This window comes from Molossus molossus, unplaced genomic scaffold, assembly GCF_014108415.1.
Source record: "Molossus molossus isolate mMolMol1 unplaced genomic scaffold, mMolMol1.p scaffold_m16_p_3, whole genome shotgun sequence".
Classification (NCBI taxonomy): Eukaryota; Metazoa; Chordata; class Mammalia; order Chiroptera; family Molossidae; genus Molossus; species Molossus molossus.
The window spans coordinates 43914400-43937695 of record NW_023425366.1 but is presented as its reverse complement, the minus strand read 5'-3'; the positions used below and the strand labels follow the sequence as shown (position 1 = coordinate 43937695).

The 23296-nt window shown below is 37.2% G+C and overlaps 3 protein-coding genes across 20 annotated transcripts in view; 1 reads left to right on the top strand and 2 right to left on the bottom strand.

Annotated features, from left to right (window-relative positions):
- Positions 1-3542, bottom strand: part of TRAPPC13 (trafficking protein particle complex 13) — a 42966-nt gene extending 39424 nt beyond the window's left edge. For all 11 annotated transcript variants that reach the window (XM_036278655.1, XM_036278654.1, XM_036278650.1 and 8 more), the window contains exon 1: positions 3436-3542. In XM_036278655.1, the coding sequence (XP_036134548.1) occupies positions 3436-3481 (46 nt within the window). In that variant the 5' untranslated portion in view covers positions 3482-3542. The remainder of the gene's footprint in view (positions 1-3435) is intronic.
- SHLD3 (shieldin complex subunit 3) lies at positions 282-3534 on the bottom strand. Its single transcript, XM_036278660.1, has 2 exons — positions 3436-3534; positions 282-1169 (listed from the first exon to the last, which is right to left on the bottom strand). Exon 2 carries the CDS (start codon positions 1050-1052, stop codon positions 297-299), a length of 756 nt encoding a protein of 251 aa, XP_036134553.1. The 5' UTR covers positions 1053-1169; positions 3436-3534; the 3' UTR covers positions 282-296.
- A 612-nt stretch (positions 3543-4154) lies between the features above and the next one.
- TRIM23 (tripartite motif containing 23) overlaps positions 4155-23296 on the top strand; it is a 36143-nt gene continuing 17001 nt past the window's right edge. The window contains exons 1-6 of one of the 8 annotated variants that reach the window (XM_036279134.1): positions 4155-4296; positions 9183-9345; positions 14625-14746; positions 17050-17328; positions 17832-18014; positions 21534-21749. In XM_036279134.1, the coding sequence (XP_036135027.1) occupies positions 4216-4296; positions 9183-9345; positions 14625-14746; positions 17050-17328; positions 17832-18014; positions 21534-21749 (1044 nt within the window). In that variant the 5' untranslated portion in view covers positions 4155-4215. Of the gene's footprint in view, positions 4297-5242; positions 5303-6871; positions 6987-9182; positions 9346-14624; positions 14747-16187; positions 16421-17049; positions 17329-17831; positions 18015-21533; positions 21750-23296 lie in introns of those variants that run through there. The other 7 variants (XM_036279135.1, XM_036279136.1, XM_036279137.1 and 4 more) reach the window with 7 other exon arrangements.

Below are 23296 nucleotides of genomic sequence, written 5' to 3'. Positions count from 1 at the left end.
AGAGAGTTCCGGGTTCGGTTCCTGCTGGGTGCACATACCTCAGTTGCAGTTTGTCCCTGGCCCCAGTTGGGGTCGTGTGGGTGGCAGCCAGTCAATGTGTCTCTCTCGCATTGATGTTTCTCTCTCTCTCTCCCCCCCCTCTCCCTCCCGTTCTATCTGAAGATAAATGCAGAAATGTCCTCAGGTGAAGATAAAAAAAAATATTTAAAAACCAGTAAAAAAATTTATTCATCTCATTATTTCAGCATACACTGTTCATTCAGAATAGTCTTCTTTTTAACAATCAGTGGAATTCATTACATACTAAAAATAACACCATATTTATGCACAAATAAATTCATTTTCCCTGTAAGAGCTAATCTTCTTTTAAGGAGAGTGCCCACATATTCACAGTACATAATATCACAGAACACCCATATCTGGCCCAAATGTCTCTGAATTGTAGCATTACAAGATGGAAGTTCATTGTGTCTGATAATTCGATTGAGTTTTACCCAAATGTCTTCCAGAGTCTGGTTGTTACAAATAGTGTGTTCTATTGTCCATCTTGCTCTATAAAATGAGTGTAAATTTAGTGCCTTTAAACTATCTTGCAATTTTTTAGACAAAGGAAAAATATTTTCAGTACAATTTCTGCTGGGAAGTGAAACACTCCAAGACCTCCTCTTGTGCAGTTTTCCTTTTTCTGATTGTTTATCCAGATTTCCAGAGGCAGTCTGTTCATTCAGTGTGTGGGACCGGATTAAGTGCTTCCTTTCTTTCAAATTAGGTTGAAACTCCAATAGACCTACTGTGCAATCATAACTCTGTAATTTAACATCATGTTCTGAAATAGTTAAGTACTGTTTCACATCTTCAGCTGCCTCTTCAGAAATCATAGGTGGTGATCTTTTAGGTTTGAGTGGAAGTTTGGACCCATCATGTGGAAACCAAGGAATGAATCTCGATAGTGGACGTGTAGGAAAGTCTTGAATTGCTTTCTCTGCAATTTTTAGCAGTTGTGTGGGATCACTCTCATATGCTCGATAATGTAATATTACTTCTGTAGTCATTCTGCAGTAATCCAGTTACTCTTAATGAAGAGAAAATTTCTTAGCTGAGCTCCTCAGAGCTAGAATGTGATTTATAATTACAAGATTGTCTCTTTCCAAATCGGAGGGAAACAGGACCTAAAGTGGAAGTATTGCAAAGAATAAGACATGGTAGGAATAGCCTACATACAAATAGGCAGGGAGAAAAGGAAAAACAAAAACCAATCCCAATATACTAGTTCACCAAAGTGCTATTGGTAAATGTGAACATAATCCACAAAATTGGAAATCCTTTCTCTCGCCAAAATAATGGATCTGGATTAGATGCCCTATAAGATCACTTGTAGCCTAAAAATGCTAGTAGTCAACAAGTTTAATTCAACAGATAATAAAGGATTTGGAAGTAATTATATTAATATATTAGTGTCTTAATAATAATATTAAGACAATATAAGAAACAAAGAAAAATTAGTGGTTCTTAAAATACTAGATTCATATAAATATAATAAAAATGTAATAATGTTTAACATTTTGAGACATCTCAGTAGTAAAAACTAAAACATAAAAATGGTTTAAGTTTGCATTTTAACCAAGCTAGAAACTGGTTTTGTGACAGTTTCCTCTGTAAAATTAGGGCACTTAAGCAGTATCGACTTTAGTACCATGGCTCCTGAATTCCAATTTGGAGGAAAACAAGAAGGCTCTACCCTTATTTTTTTTCTTCTTATAACAAAGAAGTCCTCAAATTGCCCCAAATTAAGCACTGATAATAAGTTCCAGCACATAGTACACAGGCTCAAGAATGAAGCCTTCCAAGATCTGCAAGTTAGGTTTCCTAACCAGGTCCAAAGCTGCAAAAGCCGTAATTGCAGGTTCTTTCATAACTTGCATTGAAAAAAAAAAAAAGAGGTTAAATCCCTTCTCCCCCAAATCATTAAAGAAGTACTTGATGAAGATTCTCCCACTCTCAGGATAACAGTAGTGGGGACTCCTGGCATGATGTCACAATACTCATTTGGCCACTGTTTCTGAATAGTCAAAAGAAGTAATCTCTTCCTGATTATTTTCACCTACTGTTAATGTCCGCCAACTAACAGATTTGACAACTCTTAAACTCATAAATGACAAAGGTCCTTAATATCCATAATTTTTAATGTGGATCTAAATATAGATAGCACATTCTTTCAAGCATGAATGCTTTTATTTTGTTCCCCTTTACTTTCACACTGTATGATATGGCACTGAGAATTCTTTCAGTATTGTCTAAACTTATAAAGTCTTGAAAGGTGGAGGAAGGCCTTGTGTTGAAATATTGCCTCAATAACTTCTTAGCTTTGTGATCTTGGAAACGTTTCTTAACCTTTTCTTCATCTTTTTCTTCAGGAATAACCCATTTCAGTCCATCTCATTTGCTCAAGCTAAGCTTACTGGTCCTTTTGCTATATTACTTAATATTGCACTTCCTTAATTCTACAGTCAGAGACAATCCTGTTAAGCCCAGCCATCAGTATATGGTTTTATGCTACAACTGGGACTGGCGAGCTTCTGGAATATTTGTTGACTACATAATCGCTAAGGTGGGGGAAGGGAAGGTCCCTCAAAATGGACACCACAAGGAAGTGCAATGCAACTGAATTCAAATGTCTATTGATTATTTTCTCAGCTCAGCCCAAGAAGGTAGGGCATCCAAGAAATAAAAAGTACGTTTGTGGTATAGAAAAAAAAAATGACATAAAGCTGAAAGCATTTAAAGTAAATTTTTTAGAAAACAACAGGAATTCCAGAGACCCTCTACCCTGTTTTTCCCCAAATTATGATCTAATTATCAAACATACTCAAATTGACTGCTGTGCACAGAAAATTAAAGTTGACATGAATTTTCCCATATACACAATACTCTGAAGTAAACTACAGTAGGTTCTAACAAACCTAAATTATATGTTAGCACTGTGTATTTCGAACTCTATTGTGCAATACAGGGTTAATTTGACAGATGAGGCTGAAGTCTCTTTGTCAGTGCCGCGGGAAGGGACCACGGAGCAAAGCACACCACGTCGGCTGTCAGCATCTCGGTTCACACGCAGGGCTCTCCCCGGGTTGGGTAGGGACGCCAGCTTCTGCGGCTAACATCTGTCTGGTGACTGCAGCAGCACATAACCGAGTGAGTGATTTACCAGGTATCTACCTATTCTGCTCTAGAGGGAGGGTCTCAAACCTAAAAAAATCAGAGTTGGAACTGCTTCCTGCCGCTCGGCGCCAAGGGAGAGCAGCAGGGAGCGCACTGACAGTGTAAGAAGGACGAGGCCTACCTCCCACAGACCAGGTCTGAGTGGCAAAGGTTTGGAGAACTAAACAGAGAAGGGGAGAAAACAGATTAAGGGAAGTCAGATTCGCAAAAGTTTACCTTTCAGGGCCAGCAGGTGCTCCTGTTTGGGGGGATTTACTTCCATTTTGACCCGTCGACTCAAAGCCTACGGGGGCTGAGAAGGTTCAATCCAACACGGAAGCGAACAGAAAAACGCACTTTTCGGGAAGACAAGGCGTCAAACAACTGCCGATAGTTACTCCCTTCCGGTAGTGTCTTAAATTCTCTTCTTACCACGTCCTTTACGGACCCAGCGGCTTCTTTTTACCAAGGCCCCCTCTGGCCTCTTAGAGATCGATACATAAAATACTCTGCGTTCTAACCGCAATCAAACATCACGACTCCAAGACACCACTCGTCGGAACAATACATGGGCCCCTAAATTACGACCTTGCGGAGTAAAAGATACCGATGTGGTATGCTGGGACTTGTAGTTTACACAAAACCGCATTGCATGCAGGGAGATGTAGTCCCTCCTTGCCCCCGTTCTTTTCGCAACTGGGGGCAATATCTTGTCTCTGGAGCTAGAGTTTCATCCCTAAACTTTAGTTCTGTTTTAGCTTTACTTGGTTTCTTAACTTTATTCCTTCCATCACTTGCGGAGTCCTTAATAATAAAAATGAAGCGTCGTGCGCAAGGATGTGCAGCCATCTAATGAGGGGCGGGAAGAGGAACGCGGAGGTCGTGGGAACAGCCCCCACCGCATGGTATTGCGCCTGTGCACCAGTGGCGGGCGCCGGGGCGTCTGGGTAGGTGGTTCTCCCCCGCCCCTCTGTTGAAGGCCCTCGCCGGTGCTTCTGCAGCGCCGCTCCTGCAAGGATGGCTGCCCTGGTTGTAAACAAGCCTGGAGCGGGACTAGACAGTGGCCGTCAGGGCAGCCGGGTTACGGCCGTGGTGAAGGTGAGGGGCCTGCGTTCTTGTTCTCCAGCGCTGGCCTGCCGTCGGTTCATCCCGGAGATCTGGCTGCAGCTTCGCGGCCCTGGCTTCTTTGGGCGGGATGCGCGGCCTCTGGGCCCCTCTTGGCTTTACAAGCCGTGCCCTCTCCTCCGCGACTTTTATCCCGCAGGCCTGAAGTGGCCGGGGCTCCTCTTGCCGGTCCTCTGCTTGGCATCACCCATGGGGACATTTGTGAAAAGAAGCTTATGGGTCTGTGAGCGAGATTTGGGCTGTTCTTCCCCTAGGTCTTCTGCTTTTAGTTCAACTCAACAAGCATTAATTCGTTTATTTTTATTAAATCTAGCCATTATTATCGCCAGGTACTGTGTTAGACATTTTAACTCACTAATAGCTACTTATGAGGTAGATGTTAATTCCCGTTTTACAGGTGAGGAAACTCAGGTTCAGGTTAGCACAGTGTGTGGCAGAGCCAGGGGTGACTGGCTTTAAAGTTTGGTTTTCCCAATTGCATTGCTTCTGTGATCAGACATCAATTATTGGGTGATCTGCCCCTTCCTCTCTCGATTGTATAGTCTGTCGGCAGTTTTAAGAGTCTCCAGCAGCAGCATAGCTGGATATTAACACTAGAGTCTATGAATTGCCTTGTGCTTGAAGTTTGAAATTCTACCCTGTGTAAATGCTCCAAGTCGCCTTTACTAAAAAGTCAATTAAAATAGAATGGGATTCATTTTTCCCTTCCACTATGTATATGGAAAAATTTGGAAGGGGGAGCGGATCATAATAATTTGTAAAATACCTTCAGGATTATTGGTAATCTTGGATATTGATAATTCTTATTCCTGGCTACATACTAGAATCACTGAGGACGTTTAAAAACAAAAAAACTACAAAAACGGATGCAGCCCTTCTCCCCAGTTCTAAGTTGATACCAGTACTTTTTTTACATTCCCAAGAGTGATTTTTAATGTGCAACCATGTTGGAGAACCACTCGACCTGATAATATCTGAAGTATGTTTAATCTTTAATAATAGCCACCTATGATTTTTCACCTAATGTTATATGACAACAAATAATACATTTCTGTTTCCAACTGTATTATCAATCAGTATTGGTGGTTGTCGATTCATCTGACCTTTATATATTAATGAAGTTATTCTGAAAATACACAGCATATGGAAGATACAGAGGAGACCTCATTAGGCATGTTGTATGGTTGGGATTTTATTTATTGAATTGTGTTTTTGCTAAGGAGGGAATACCTGAAGATTATTTTGTGAATTAACTTGAATTAAGAAGTTGTATTTGGAATGCATATTATTGTTGTATTACTTTTGTTACCCTGTTTGCCTTAAAATCTCAAAAATATACCAAAGCCTGATGCAACTCAAGTTTGTTATAGTACACAGTTTGACATATTAGAGGCTCACTTTATTCATTTTAATCTTTACATGTAAAATGTGCCTGAGCTGTGCAGTTGAACAGTCCTTTTTGGCAAGAGCCTCATGCCATAATTTGTAAGACAACAAATGGTGGCATAAAATTTAATACAAAAGTTCATTTTCATAGATGAAAGCAAGGAGTATTAACTGGAAAATAAGAGTTGAAGTATAATAATGCTAATATTATGTAAACTGGCCTCTTGTTTAATGAGCAGGTTGGTGATGGCATGGTTTTGTCATTAGGAAAACAAAGATAAAAATCCAAAATTGTGAAATTATTTACATTCAGAAAAGAATCAGGAAAGTTTCTTTTGAACGTGAGCCTTCTTAGTCCTTTTAAAGTATGGACTGGTTAATTAAAATTTGATTTACATGTAGTAAGTACATGTAATAAAGTTCTCTTTGACATATTTGTGAAGTTTATAAAATTAAGAGCTATTCTATCTAGGACTTAATTTATCTTATATTATTAGCCAAAATTCCTGTTCATAAATACTGAAGAAAGAATTTCTTACTCTATTATTTACTGAGTTGATGCAAAATAGTCTAGTAACTTTTTTGGACCCATGTTTAGTTTCCTATCAGTGGACTTTTACTAGTGTTCTTTTAAAAAACCTGTAGTGGCAGCGTAATAAGGCCAGCGATATAAAGATATAAATAAACTAAGTAAAATTTTAATTTGGTTCTTTAGAGTTTATTGGCATAAACAAAACTTATTGTGTCACATTAGTGAGAACATTTGTAAAAAAAATGATGCATTTATTTTATAATATCTAATTCTCTGGTGAATATTTCTTTAATCAAATTCAATACTTAAGTGAAAGCTTTTTCCTGCATTTAAAAAATACAAGATAAATTGAAGTGAATGTGTATGTGTATATAATATATATAACTTTTGTGCAGCTGTTTCCTAGCTCTTCCTCACTAGACTAAATAGTTTTGCAGTATATTAATGTACCATAATTTTTTTCCAGTCTTGTGTTGATGTGTACAATGTTTCCAATCTTTTGCTAATGTAAATGGTATTATAAAGATTAACATATAGATCTCCTTACACATATGTGATATATTTGTAGGGTAAATTCCTGAAAGCAGAATTGTTTAGCTGTTCTAATTTTTGATAGTCATTGCCAAATTGCCTTCCAGAGAAGCTATATCAGTCAATGGGATATCACAGCAACCAGAAATGGGATGCAAGCCAATTAACAGATTTACCTGTTTATTTTCAGTGAAAGATGTTTGCATTTCAAGCAGTAAGTCCAAACTAATTTTAGAGTTAAGATTAAAAATTTTCGTGGATTAAGTCTGATTTCCACTCTGGGTTTCCTATTTTTTACCTTGTATTGGGTATTTGTTGAGGGTGGCCAAACCATTTTTAAATGTTTACTTTGTTGAACTTTATTTATATAAACCCATAGCTGTTGGTGTTTGGAATGCCCTGTTCCTGAGAGCTTTCTGTTCTAACAGGAAAGATAGGCTGGAAAGCCAATAAAGGTATTAAAGTATTTTGGGTGTTAAGATAGACACACTTATATCCTGGCTGGATTGGCTCAGCAGTTAGAACATGGGCCCAGGGACCGAAGGGTCACAGGTTTGATTCCTGGTCAAGGGCACAAACCTGGGTTGCAGGTTCTATCCCTCACACTGATGTTTCTCTCTCCCTCCCTCCCTTGCACTCCATCTAAACACCAGTGGAAAAATACCCTAGGGTGAGGATTAACAACAACAACAAAAAGAAATAGACACTTTTTCATGATACCTGAGGGCCCAAGGGATACTATGGTGTTTTTGGTTGAATTGAGCTGCGGGTAGTCCTGAGAGAGAAAGTGTTTAGGAATTTGCTGGTTTATTTATTATTTTATTTTTATTTATCCTTACCCTAGGACTTGGGGCAGTTATTTCAGATAGAGCAGGAGGGAGGGGGGGGGGGAGAAAGAGAGAGAGAAACCTTCATGCGAGAGAGACACATGTACTGGTTCCCACCCACACGACCCCAACCGGGCCGTTGACAAACTGCAACTGAGGTATATGCCCTTAGTGGGAACCGAACCCGGGGCTCTCTGGTCCGTGGGCTGATGCTCTAACCTCTGAGCCAAACCCGCCAGGGCTTGTTGGTTTATTAATGTAAAAAAGGGAGCACTAGAGAAGCGTTTGTTTAGCTATTTCCTCAGTATTAGTGAAAGAAAGGATCAAAACCAGTTTGTCATGCTCTGGGAACTACAAGCTGTTTGATATAGTTAGAGAATACAGTCTGAAAGGGGGTGGGAGTGAAGCAATAGGACAGGGACCAGATTGTAGCAGGTGTAGGAGTTTGTGGTACAATTCAACAGTTCAGTGTGGATATATTTTTTAAATTAACTAAAATTGTGAAACACTTCCGATATATTAAATAAAAGTACCAAAAATCTTTCATTAATATAAATACAGTTTGTTGACTAATTATAAAACATAAACTTATGGGCCTGGGATTCAGAATATGCCAATTCTTGTTGCCTTTCTTTTGACTGACTACATGGCCTCGGGCAAATCAAGTACTTGTAATTGGAACTAGATAGAAAAAATATTTTCTAATTCAGAGGCATATTTATTAATTAAGAATAAAGGAATTGAAATTTAAGTCAAAGGTGATTGTTTTCTTGCCTTTACATTATATGATGCTTGTAAATGGATACTAGAAGATACTTTAAAATTACTTACAATCTTTTTTTTTTAATCCTCACCTGAGAACATTTTTGCATTTATCTTCAGATAAAGCGGGAGGGAGAGAAGGGGGAAGAGAGAATGAAACATCGATGTGAGAGAGAAACATCCATGTGAGAGAGACACATCGACTGGTTGCCACCCACATGACTCCAACCAACCCGGGGCAGGGACAAACTGTAACCGAGGTAAGTTCCCCTTAGCGGGAACTGAAGCCGGGACTCACTGGTCTGCAGGCCAATGCTCTAACTGCTGAGCCAGATTGTCCAGGGCATAATCTTTTCTTAACACGTTCTTCCTTTATTATTTAGAAAGGTAAATTGTCATCCTAGTACATATTCCAAATTATTTTCTCCAAATCAATGATAGCTGTTTTGGAGGTTAGGTATTTACAGAGAAATGGTTTAAAAACCCGTGCTTGGGAGAATTATATATGGTTACAGATTCAGATATAATGAATCAAGTCATAAGATTGAAAAGATAAAGATGATGTTAATTTACAACATTACCTTAATCCCTAACACTTAACATTTGAAGGAGATTTCACTTGGAGTAATTTTGACAGGGTCTATTAGATGAAATGATAAAAGGTGATTTAAAGTTTTACAACCTAGACAGTTTTTTTTACCATGGAGGAATAAAGTAATTTAACAAGATTTATTCAATATATTAGATCGGCTTTTTAAAAAACTAAAATATGCATGCTTTTAAAATAATTTAAAGACCACTGTTTACTTCCTAAATATTAGGTGCTGGAGTGTGGAGTTTGTGAAGATGTCTTTTCTTTGCAAGGAGACAAAGTTCCTCGCCTTCTGCTTTGTGGCCACACAGTCTGTCATGACTGTCTCACCCGCCTGCCTCTTCATGGAAGAGCAATCCGTTGCCCTTTTGATCGACAAGTAACAGACCTAGGTAGGAAAATATATATGTATATATTTAAGATTTAAAATTGTTCACAGGCCTTGTCCTGTGTAGCTCAGTTGTTTGGGCATCGTCCTGTGCAACAAAAGGTTGCCAGTTAGATTTCTGTTCAGGGCACTTACCTAGGTTTGTAGGCTTAATCCCTGGTAGGGGGCATGTAGGAGGCATTTAAAAAATGTTTTTTTAAATAGTTTTTATTGATTTTTTTTTAGAGAGGAAGAGAGAGAGAAACATGGATGTAAGAGAGAAACATCAATTGGAGGAGGCAGCTGATTGATGTTTCACTCTCACATCGATGTTTCTCTCTCCCTCTCTAAAAATCAATTTTAAAAATCTTTAAAAATAACAGCGAATTTAAAAAGAAATAAATAAAATAAAATTGTTCACAGAATATAAATGTCATAGAGAAAAAAATTCTTTCTACTTGATTTTTAAAATTATAAAATTTCAAGCAGTATTCTGTTTCTATTAAGGCCAGTAGTCTTATAAGTATAAACTAGCTCATTCTTAGGTACTAATTTTATTTCATCTTTTGAGATGTTTATATTTAATATTTATATATGAAGAGCTTTAAGACACCTGAGAAAAACATACTAACCTATTCAAAGAAATAAGAAAATTCATTTGCCTAAAGCCATTAATAAAATAAATTAATAGACCAATAATGAAAATATAGTTAAGTAATTTGAGTGTCAGCATGTTTTTATTTACTGGTATCAGAAGCAAGTGTTTGTAGCTTGTGATAACTACTTGTTTTCTTTTTAAATAAGCTTAAAGGTCTTGTTGAGTTTTTGTAGTTTCCTGCATACTTTTAAAACTTCATTTTATATTTTAAAATGAGTTATTACTGTGGGATACTACATTTGGAAGTATTAATGTTAACATTTTAACAATTATTTTACAAACATAAGATCTATAAGTTTACTCTTTTTGATAACAGAATTTTCTCTAAATAAATAGTTTAAAGTTGTCATTTTTTTTTTCAGATCAGTAGCACTATTTCTTTTAAGGTATTCATGCTGTATGTCAAGTGGAACATGTTTGAAATAATTTATCTACCAAAAAAAGCAAGGGTACCCAGATTTTAGACTGGAAAGCTTTAAAATGAAACATGATTATAAAATATTTTCTTGTAGGGAAAGGGTAGGTTTCTTAAGGTTTTGTTAATCTTTGAGTTAAATAAATATGTAATATGTACATTTGCCAGAAAACTAATATAGGACCGTTTAGCATTATTATAGATGACATTAACTTAATGTTAGCCAAGAAATAATATGGGAGAAAAGGGAGCTGTCTGTATTTCAACATTCATTTTTTGGCCTTTTATTCTGTTATACATATATATCACATTATCTTTATAGAAAACTATCTAGAAATATATATTTTAGAAATAATTTTTTGTGAATGGAGGATGGACCCTTCTACCTTTATGAAGGGCACTGTACTGTCTCTACATAAATACCACAGTGTGGGTTGTTACCCTCCTCAATGCCTAACTAAATGAGAAATTTATGACAGTGTAGTTTAGTTATATCCTAGGTTGAAGTTAAACATGATTGCTATCTTATCAACGTTAGAAAAACCAAACAAACTAATAATTCTGCCTTGGATATAGACTGTAATTACTATAGCTTGTAGCTTAGATTTTTACCGTGATTTTAGCCTGTGGGTTATGTGTTAGTAACCCTTGATATAGTTTGATGTCATTATTTTAAAAAATTTATTTTTAATTGTACTAGAAAAATAATGTATATATGTACATTGCAAAAAATTGAAACTCTATAAAAGTATAGAGAAGAAAAAAATCATTTGTAGTTCCTCCTACTAGAGAAGAAAACTGCTGTTAATGTGAAAGAATCAGAATCAGAATTATTCTCTAGTCCAAGAAGAATATTAGTAGTAGTAATTTGTGGTCGTTATCAGTACGGTTCAGCAATATTTCTCGTTGTTTTGTCCACATGGTAAAATTATACTTCCCTACTCTCTTATAGGTAGGTATGGCTGTGTGATTTCCTTTTAACCAGTAAAATATGAATAGAATGAAGTGTTAACTTCCAGATAGAAGCTGTTAAGAAGTTTATAATGGTTTGTAGTAAATCCTTCTCTCTGCTACTGTGAGGTAGTCCAGGTGGTTGGAGGTTCTGTGGCCTATGTCCCTCCCTGATCATGGACAGTAGGGAACAACCTTTCTTGTTTTACCTAGTCCCTAAAATGTTGCATGAGCAAAAAGTAAATCTTTGTTGTCTTTTGTTCAAGGGCCAGTGCTCTAACTGCTGAACCAAACTGGCCAGGGCTCTTTGTTATTTTGTTTTAAACCATTAAGATTTTAGAATTATTTTTTTTTAAATCCTCACCTGAGGATATTTTTTCCATTTATCTTCAGATAGAGTGGGAGGGAGTGGGAGGGGGGAGAAACATCGATGTGAGAGAGACACATTAATCATCTGGTCGCCTCCTGCATGACCCCCACCAGTGCCAGAATCAAATGCAACTGAGGTATATGCCCTTGACCTGAATCGAACTGGCAAGTCTTTGGTCCACAGGCCAACTCTCTAACCACTGAGCCAAACTGGCCAGGGCTCTTTGTTTTAAACCATTGAGATTTTAGGATTATTTTGACAATTACAGAAATATTAGTGATATACTAGGCAATAGATAGGTACTGCTAGGAGTTTATTGTATAATGACATTATCAGCACAGAGAAGGGAGAGTAAAGTGAAGCCGAGTCAGTTTTTACATGAGTCAGGCTATAGTATGTATAAGAAAGATAGATTAAGTCATTTGCATAAAGGTACATCTACACTGTATTTGATAGTATGATTTGCCAGGGGATGGACTGTGGAGTGATGGTTTGATGGTTCTCAATTTACTTTTTACTCTTAGTGCAGCTACATCTAAGTAAAATGTTTGGAAGCTTATTAGAAACTCAATATGCTTTTAAAACCTATAGGGTTAGTTTTTTTGGGGAAATGCAAATATGGTAAGAAAAGTGACCCAAATAGACAGCCCTGTGAGGTTGTCTATTGGTTGACTGTGGTTGAAATAAGGGGCAGGCTTTAGTTGTAAATGATGGCTGATGGCTGTCTTCATGTACATGATTGTTGGGATGGCTGTCCCGTATTTTGTATATTGGAATAAAAATTTCTATAAATTATCATAACTAAAAGTAAATATTCTAAATTAAGTATCACCTCAAAGTCATGGTTTCTGTCTTGGCAACTTTATCTTTCGAAGATCACTTAAGACAGGAGTTATGTGACTTCAGGAAGGAAAAGGAAGTGTGTGATACATGGGTCTTGTTGCCTGTAACCATCAGTGTAGGGTTTTTTCTTTCCTTGATAGCAGTAGAAAGACCTCATTTTCATAGCATACTACTCTTGATACTTTCTGTAAAGATACTTTTCATTAAAGATTCTCTCATGAGCTATTTAACTGGGATCTGGGAGGCTAAGGTGCTCAGGTCCTGGCTGTTCAGTGAATTTAACTGTGTGACCTTGGGCAAGTCACTTAACCTTTCTGTGCGTCAGTCTCTCTGTCTTGTAAAACGGGAGTAATACCTGCCTCACAGGGTTGTTGTGGGGATTAATTAGATATAATATCTATAAAGCATCTAAAGTTCTTGAAGAAGGCGCTATATAAATACAAAATAATATCTATTAAAGTTTGTGCTTGAAAAAAAAAGGATGATAATTTTTAAATAGAGGACTCACTTAGTATACTTCTTAACCCTTATATAAATAGAGTGTGTACAACTCAGCGTCTTATAGAATATGTGTGAAAAATGTAAACAATTAAGGAGAAAGCCTTTTTGGGTAGCAAGGTTGAGAGAGAAATCCTGGATTGGCTGCGTAAAGGTACTTGGGAGAGAAGATCACAAAAGTCAGAGGAGGCTAAAGATATTTAGCCTAATTTGAATTTTTTTTTTTTGAAGGAACACAACAAGGAATGGTTTCTTTTCTTTTCTTTTCTTTTTATTTTAAGAAAAGATAGGCCAAGAGGAAGGGCAGCCCAGCAGCCAGTGACCCCCATCATCCTTTCATTTATGCATTTACTCAGTGAATATGTATTAGGTGGCCGCTATGTATCAGGTGGTGTTTGTTGCATAGAAGCTCACCATAACAAACATATTTCTTCTAACTGCTGAAGGATCTGGCTTTTATTTATAGGCTCAGGAAGGGAGGGAGGGAAAGAGAGAAAATGAGAACGTGTGCACATGCATATATGCATATTCATCTGGCTTTTATGGTCAGTTCTGGGGAAAAGAAGCATTGTTCTTTATTCAAATGTGCCTAGAGTCTTAGCTACCTAAAAGAGATTGTTGTCTTCCTTTGATGTATCTGTGTGGGAAAGAGTTTATATAATCATTGACCGCTATAGGGTTCTAGGTTAGATGAGGGGTGGGGGAAAATGTTATCTTTAGCTGTTCTACTTCCAGTTTACTTAGAGATGTAGTTATTTTAGATTAAGTGTATATTTTGTACAGGGGTTTTCAAACATGAGTTATAGCTTATCGGTGGTCATGAACTCAATTTAATTGGTTGTGACAGAATGTTAAAAAAAAGAAAGATCTAAAACAGTGTGTTGCGTACTGTAAGGGTGAATATTGGTGTGTGAAACATTGGTTTCAGTTATATATATATGATATATGATCCTGCGTTTCAATGTTAATTTTGTTTCTTACTATAGGTTGGTATAAAAATATTTCACAGTGCCCTGGCCAATTTGGTTCAGTGGTTAGAGCGTTGGCCCACACACCATAGGATCTCGGGTTTAGTTTCAGTCAAGGGCACTTACCTGGGTTGCAGGTTTGATCCCCAGCCCCAGTTGGGGTGTGTACAGGAAGCAACCAATTGATGTGTCTCTCTCACATCCATGTTTTTCTCTCTCTCACTCTCCCCTTTTCTTCCCCCCTTCCACTCTCTCTCAAAAATCAATGGACAAAAATATCCTTGGGTGAGGATTAACAAATACATATTGGGATATTAGAATACATAGTAAAAGACAGTGACAGAATAGGATTTATAAATTAAATGATGGAAAAACAATAAAACTTTAAAGTATGTTTCTACTTAGAATACTGAGGAGTTTTTTTAAAGAGAATAGTAAGACAATTGTTCTATCATAAAAAGAAAATGGGGAATAATTGCATTTTTAAAATTTAGACGTTATTAATGGCTAAACTGTATGGCTTAGAAATTACTATGAAGGTATGAAGTAAAGTGATTAAGATTGCATTCTCTTAGATTTAGTTTTTATTTTTATATTTTAGGAGATTCAGGTGTCTGGGGATTGAAAAAAAATTTTGCTTTATTGGAGCTTTTGGAACGACTGCAGAATGGACATATCGGTCAGTATGGCGCTGCAGAGGAAGCCATTGGGATATCTGGAGAGGTATTGACTGAACTTGGTGAAATATTTGTTATGAGCATGAATTTTTTTCTTTAAATTTAAAATATTTACCACTAAGAGCATATTATCTCACTTACTCCAGCAGGTACAATTCCAGAAACACAGCTTTTCATTACATTACAGTTCTTAAGGCACCAGTACTTCCAACAGGACAAAAGTAGAACTGAAACCTGAATTCTTTCATATTACTGTGCCTAAACTAGTATAAACTTGTCTCCCTATCATAATTCCTTTTTGTCCCAGAAAGTGAAAGAATAAGCTTATGGAAGAGTAAGAAGGATATGTAAGCTGCATTAAAGCAGAGGATGCAAAAGTGAACTAGTCAACAGTAAATCATAAAGAAAGAAAGAGGAACTCTATGAAAGAGACTATTTAATGTAGAAACAAAATGCCTTAAAAATAGCACTAGCTCCTGAGGGAATTACTGCTCTTAAGTATCTTTATGAGAAGGTTAAATTATGTGTAGGTATATTGTCTTTATTCAGGCAGGTAGATATCCAGAAATATTAGAAGTTCATGAAAACAGATTAAAATACATTTAAGGAATTGCCTGCATAACTGTCAGGCTTATCTGGATGTAAGAGTAGTTGTAGTAAATAACAGTTAATGATTTTGGTGATCAACTTTAAATCCATTGTAGCAAAGAAAAAAAAAGTCAGATTGATTTCCAATTCTCTTTTATCATGATTTCTTTATGTAAAGTAAATCATTGAAATGAATTTCAAACTGAAGCATTGTTTTCTGAAATTTTTGCAGTTCTTTCACATGTTGTATCTTTTATCTCTATTTCAAAAGACATTAGAATATTACCTGCTGTTGACCTTGTAAATTATTTGTCAGATCTGGAATACAAGACATGAATTTTTATTTTACATGTATACATTTCCCATAATTGCAAACAAAACTGTTTAATTTTGATTCATTTTTTTTTTTTATCCTCACCCGAGGACATTTTTTTGTTTTTCGTTCAGATAGAGGGGAGGGAGAGAGAGGAAGAGAGAGAGAGAGAAACATCGATGTGAAAAGGATACATTGAGTGGTTGCCACCTGCACAACCCAACCAGGGCCCGGGACAAACTGCAACCGAGGTACGTGCCCTTAGTGGGAACCGAACCCGGGTCTCTCTGGACTGCAGGCCGACGCTCTAACTGCTGAACCAAACCGGCCAGGGCTGATTCATTTTTTATTTAATGTGATATTGAGTAATACCATTAATGTGTTTTCTGTTTTTATTTATGGAAAAACTTTATACCAAATCTCTCCAATTATGACCTTTTAATATTCAGCAAAATTTTCCAAATCATTCTTGATTATCTGACATGTAAAATTTTCCAGCTTGAAGTATTTTAGTAATTAATGAAAAGTAGAAATAATAAAAGCTCACATTTAACATAGGTTTTAATTGTTTATTTTCTTAAATCAGTGGCTTTCAACCAGAATTGTGCAGTGGACTCACCTGTGAAGCTTTAGAAAAAGTATTCAAGCTCAGGCTTCATCTCTAACCTGCTGAAATAATTATTTCCAGATTGGATTCTTGGCACCATGTTTTTAAAAGCTTCATAGCTGATTCTGATGCATACCCCTTGCTATTTAAATAGCATTTATGCTTCTCTTCTTCCTATACATCATCATGACAAATAATGTTTAAAGCAGTGGGTATGTATTTAATATCAGTTTTTTTAGTCTTAAGAATTCTATCCTCTATTCAGTTTCTTTTTTTTTTTCTTTTGTTAATTCTCACTTGAGGTTATTTTTTCCATTGATCTGTAGAGAGAGTAGAAGGGAGGAAGGAAGGAGGGAGACACAGAGAGAGGGAGAGAGAGAGAGAGAAAGAAAGAGAAACATCGATGTAAGAGAGACACATTGATTGGGGCCCAGGTATTGAACCTACAACCCAGGCACTGGACCTTGACCGGGAATTGAACCCCCAATGCTATAACCACTGAGCGACACTGGCCAGGGCTCTATTCAGTTTGTTATTTGTAAAGTGAGGGGACTTTGTGGACATTAACTTGTTCTGACTGTGAATCTATGAGAATAGTTCTATTTTTGGCCTCAGATACATAGCATATATTGATAATCAATTTGGGGACTAGCTTCTTACCCATAGAAATGAATACTTTCTCAGATGAGTAGTGCATGAACCTTGTACTTAATTACTAGTGTATTTTCATATATAAAGGCTGATTAGTTATACAAAGAGATTATAGACTTCTATGTTTTAAAATTTGTCATGTTATAGTGATTGGAATTCAGTTTTAAGACATTCATTTTTTTTTTATCAGAGCATCATTCGTTGCGATGAAGATGAAGCTCACGTTGCATCTGTATATTGCACTGTATGTGCAACTCATTTGTGCTCAGAGTGTTCCCAAGTTACTCATTCTACAAAGACATTAGCAAAGCACAGGAGAGTGCCTCTCGCTGATAAACCTCATGAGAAAACCATGTGCTCTCAACATCAAGTACATGCCATTGAGTTTGTTTGCTTGGAAGAAGGCTGTCAAACAAGCCCACTTATGTGCTGTGTCTGCAAAGAATATGGAAAACACCAAGGTCACAAGGTATGAATATAATTAAACTAAATGACTTTACCTAGTTTACCAGCCCACCATTTTTTTGGTAGACTGAAAATAAACAAGAGATTTAAGTTATTTCTGAATAACAAATATTTTAGCAGAGAAGCCTCATGATTCTTTCTTTAATGAAAAATAGCTTTCCAGCAGGAAACAAAAGTTCTCTTCTTTGTATGCACGTTTTCATAGTGTACTGGATTGTTTTGATAATATTTATGTCTGTTGATGAACTGCTTGTGATAAAATATTAGAGAGTCTCGTGGGTTCTTGTTTAGTGATAAATGGACTTGTAAATTTTAAATTATTGCTTTGCAGGATAAATAGTTATTGGATGAAGGCAAATTAGTATTTGTATGCTGTTCTTATGTAAATGTGTTAAAACCCATTTGTGGCTAATGCTTTATTTTATTAATAGGAGTGATTTAAATAGTTTTTAATATCATTGGTCAAATACTATTAATTCTTTTCTATATTTATATTGCATTTTATAGCATTCGGTTTTGGAACCAGAAGCTAACCAGATTCGAGCATCAATTTTAGATATGGCTCACTGCATACGGACTTTCACTGAGGAAATCTCAGATTATTCCAGAAAATTAGTTGGAATCGTTCAGCACATTGAAGGAGGAGAACAAATAGTGGAAGATGGAATTGGAATGGCCCACACAGAACATGTATGTATTTTAAAATTTTTTCTTTACTTTTTACCTATTTTTCTTCATACCTTTCACCTTCTAGTATTTATTGAGCAATTATACTGCACCAATCACCAGAAGTGATTCTTTTTTTTTGTTACTCGTCAGTTGAAGATATTTTTTTTTATTGATTTTTAGAGAGTGAAAGGGAGGGAGGGACTGAGGGGAAGAGAGACAAAGAGAAACATTGATATGAGAGAGACTCATCGATTGGTTGCCTCCCACATACGCCCTGACCAGGGCTGAGGATCAGTCTGCAACCCAGGTATGTGCCCTTGACCAGGGATGGAACCCATGACCCTTCGATGCTCAGACTAATGCTGTAACCCCTGGGCAACACCGGCCAGGGCTGGAAATACTTTTTTTTTTTTAATTGATTTTAGAGAAAGGAAGAGGGAGAGATAGAAACATCGATGAGAGAGAACATTGATTAGCTGCCTCCTGCGTATCCCCCACTGGGGATTTGACCCACAACCTGGGCATGTGCCCTGACTGGGAATCAGACCGGTGACCTTGGTGCAGGGGTTGACGCTCAGCCACTGAGCCACACTGGCTGGGCTAGAAATAATTTTTATACAGATTATCTGTCTTCGTGGAATTCATAATCTGTCATGAAAGAGAGACAGTTTCAGGTGTGGTAACTTTATTTTGTGGGGGAAGTACAGGATGCTTTGGCAGTGCATAAGAGGGGCAGTAATTTAGTTAGGTCAGGGAAGACTTCCCAGAAAACACATCTAAACTGAGATTTGAAGGGATTTAGTCCGGGAGAAGGGTAGAAAGTCAGTTGTCCCAGAGAGGGAAGCATATGTTAAAAGTGAGATTTGGACATACTGTAAAATCCTAACTAAGTTCACCATGGTTGAAGCTTGGAATATTGGGTAGGATATGGCAAGAAATGAGATTGGAGAGGTAATGGGCAAATCATGCAGAATCTTATTAGCTGTTTTAAAGAGTTTGGATTTTATCTTTGGGCAGTGATGAGCCATTGATGAATTGGCTTAGGAGCAACAATCAGGCTTTCATTAAGAAAGGTTACTCTTCAGTGTAGAAAATGAATTGGGGTAGCAGCAAGATTGGAAGCTGGGAAATCTATTAGCAGTTGTTGAAATTATCCAGTTGAGAGATATTTATGGCCATTGACACTAGAGTAGTGAGAATGGAGAGAAGTAGGTGGATTTTATATTTTAAAGAAGTTGAGTAGGTAGGTATTAGTGATTGATTAGTAATATCGATTGGATAGCTGACTTGGAGGGTCAGGCACAATGCCTAGATTTCTACCTTGCCTGACTTAGTGGATGATGATATCATGCACTAATGGGGGAGAAAGAGTTTTGGGAGGGGATAATGGGACCAGGATGATAAATTTAATTTTGATGTTGAATATATTATTTCTGTGAAGTAATCAAGATAAGAGACTTTCCAGTGAATTGAGAGTAAGTGGGTGTTGGGAAGTGAGTGTGTCTAATTTCAAAATTTGTCTGTGAAGAGAAGGAAGGGCCCTGGCCGGTTTGGCTCAATGGTTAGAGCATAGGCCTGCGGTTCAGGGAAACCTGGGTTCGGTTCCCGCTAAGGGCATGTACCTCGGTTGCAGTTTGTCCCTGGCTCTGGTTGGGTGGTGTGGGTGGCAGCCACTCGATGTGTCCCTTTCACATCGATATTTCTCTTTTTCTCTCTCTCTCTTCCTTTCCCTCCCACTCTATCTGAACAAAAAATGGAAAAATGTCCTTGGGTAAGGATTAAAAAAAAGAAGGAGGAGGAAGGAACTAAGGTGGTAGTTATAGTTGCTTTTTTTTTTTTAATCTTCATCTGAGGATATGTCTTTTTTAAAATTGATTATAGAGAGAGAAGAAGGGAGAGAGAGAGAGAACCATTGATGTGTGAGGGAAACATTGATCTGCCACCTCCTGCATGTGCCCTGACTGGGAACAGACACCCCTACTGCCTGGTGTACGGGATGACGCTCCAACCAACAGAGTCACACCAGCCAGGGCTGTAGTTGTTTTTTAAAATTGAATTGTAAAGAAATCTTTTCAGATGAGAATATAAAATACAAGGACAGATAAAATGTAATTTTTTTTTTGGTAACCAAACAAATTTAAAGTTAGGTCATTAGGGAATAATGCTATGACTACTCTGTCAAATATAGTAGCCATTAGTCACATGTTTAAATTTATTTAAAAATAAATTTAAGTTTAAATTATTTAAAAATTAAATAAAATACAAAATTTAAAAATTAGTTTCTCAATTGCGCTAGCTGTATTTCAAGTACAATTCAAGTACATGAAGCTAGTGGCTACCATGTTGGACAACACAGATATGGAACATGTCCATCATCGCAGAAAGTTCTATTGGATATTGTTGTGCTAAAGTGGAAATGTTTTGTTCATTTCTTCCGCAAATATGTATTAAACACACACCAAGTACTACACGCTGTTCTGCTGAGGAGACACCACTGTGCACATTAAAAAGCTCTGCTTTTGCAGAGTTTACATTCTTATATGGGGAGAAAGACAACAGATAAGTAAAATACTTTTGGCAGAAATATATTAGATGCTTTGCAGAAAAGCCAGGAAAAGGGGGAGTGCACATTTTATATAGGGTATTGGAGGACACATTCCCTGAGAAGGTGACTTGGAACAAGGACCTATAGGAGATGAGAAAGGGAGCCATGAAAATACTATCTGGGGGAAGAGTATTCCAGGCAGAGAGGAATGCAAGTGGACAGGGCCCTGAAGTTCGAATGTGCATGGTGTGCTTAAGAAACTGTAAGAAGGCTAAGTGTAGCTAGAGTAGAATGATTGAGGGGGAGTGTAGCAGGAGTTGAGGTCTGAAAGGCCTCAGAGGCACTTGCTCTTCTTTCTGCCAGGAATGCTATTCCTCAAGATATTCATGTGGTTCCCTCTCTTACCTCCTTCAGGTCTTTCCTCAGACTGAAGGGTTTTGAGCAAAGGAATAAATATCTTTCTGATTTACCATTTTAAAAGGATCATTTTGGCTGCTGGGTGGAGAATGCATTGTAGTGGGCAGGGGTAGATCCATTGAGACCACTTAGAAGACTATTATAATAATAAGGTGAGAAATTATAATAGCTTGGGTCAGGTTGATAGAGGTGGCGGTAATGAGGCATGATTAAATTCTGTACATATTCTGAAGTCCACAGAATTTGCTGAGGGATTAGTTGTGGGATATAAATGAAGTGTTAAAGATGACTTAAGTTTTTATGTCTTGAACAACCTGGAGGATGGAGTTGCCAGTTTTTGAGATGGAGGAAACTAGATTTCAGGTGGGAGAGACTAGAGATTAGGTATTCCATTTTGCTTTTGAGATGTCATTTAAGCATTTAGATATCCAGAGGCTGTGGTCTAGGGGAAAGATCTAGTGTGGAGAGACAAATTAAAAAATTTTTAAGGATATATATGGTATATAAATTTTCATTATTTCACATATATAATCTTTGTTATGGTTACAAATGTTTAAAACTTACTTTTATTTTTTTAGGTACCAGGTACTGCAGAGAATGCCCGGTCATGTGTTCGAGCTTATTTTTCTGATCTACATGAAACTCTGTGTCGTCAAGAAGAAATGGCTTTAAGTGTTGTTGATGCTCATGTTCGAGAAAAATTGATTTGGCTCAGGCAACAACAAGAAGATATGACTGTTTTACTATCCCAGGTTTCAACAGCCTGTCTCCATTGTGAAAAGACTTTGCAACAGGTAGGTAGTTTAAACATGGGAAGGACATAGTTTAAGAAGAAGGAGGATTTTTAAGATTAAATAGGTAGCCTAGCTGGTGTGGCTCAGTGGTGGAGCATCGACCTATGCACCAAGAGGTCACCAGTTTGATTCCCAGTCAGGGCACATGCCCAGGTTGTGGGCTCGATCCCCAGTAGGGGGCATGCAGAAGGCAACCAGTCAATGTTCTCTCTCATCGATGCTTCTATTTTTCTCTCCCTCTCCCTAAAAATCAATAAAGAAAAAAAAAGATTGAGTAGGTAATTACCAGAGGTGCACATTAGTCTGTTTTATTACTTTAATGAATATTTTTATATTATTATATGTTACCACATTCATTAACATTGTGTTTAGGACATGGTCTCTAACCTAAATTGTTCCACCAACAATTCAGTGTCCTCTCCTTCATGTGCCCTCCCCACCATAAAACCATGGGTTCTAGAACCTCTGACTTCTGTCATTCTTCAGTCCTGCTAGGCCCTTTTACTGTTTGCCAACTGTGTACTATTCTTTGTGCTTGGCGGATTTATATCTCCCTTTTCTGCTAGTAGGAATCCTCCTTCTTCAGAGTTTATGTCAAATATTTGTTAGTCTTTGAAGCTCTCTCTTCCTTGTTCTTTTTTTGAGTGCCTTTCTAGCATGTACTACCTATCTGCTCTAATTCAGTGCTTTATAACTTTGATGTCACAGAAAAGCTATGTTTTTTTTTCTATTTATCTTCAGATAGAGTGGGAAGAAGGGGGAGAGAGAGAGAGAAATATTGATGTTGGAGGGACACATCGACTAGTTGTCTCCCGCATGACCCTGACCAGGGATGAACCACAACCGAGGTATGTGCCCTTGACCAGAATTGAACCCATGACTCTTTGGTCCATGGGCCTATACTCTAACTGCTGAGCCACATCAGCCAGGGCAAAGTTATGTTTTTTTATCGTCGAGGTATCAAAAGCCATTTGTTACCTGGTTTTGCAGATGATGTACTATTAAAATAAATTATATTTAATGTTATTCTAACATAAATGTCAATCTTATTTGTTTTGGATTTGCATTCATAAGTGGGTGATATAAGGCTAATTATTGCCCTAGATATTCCTTATAAGCTGCAGTCTACCTTACCTTTACTTATATATTGCTAATAATTGTATTTATTTCAAATCATTGTAGAGCTAAACTTTTAACCATTGTAAAGTTTTTTTTCTCTTAAATATCTACACTTGAATGTGGCTAGGCTGTACCCATATCAGTCTTGAGCTGTCATTTCATTTTCATCACATTGAATTGTAATAATATGATGTGTATGCCATTTATTAAGTTGTCTTTGAGCTTCAGTTCTATTCTTCTGTCTCCTGCTTTGTGATGCTGGGACTGGACTCCACAAACCACTTACCTGCTTTGCCAGCTGGCTCCATGTTAATTTAGCCTCTGCCAATAATGACACAAGAGAGAAGGTGGAGATGGTTTTCAGTGGGTTCCCATTTGCTTGGGGTCTCTATGAATGTCATTCCTCTTATGAAGAGACCACTTTCCTC

Excerpts from the sequence above, each read along its gene's own strand:
- SHLD3 (XM_036278660.1), bottom strand. The coding sequence starts at position 1,052 with ATGACTACAGAAGTAATATTACATTATCGAGCATATGAGAGTGATCCC.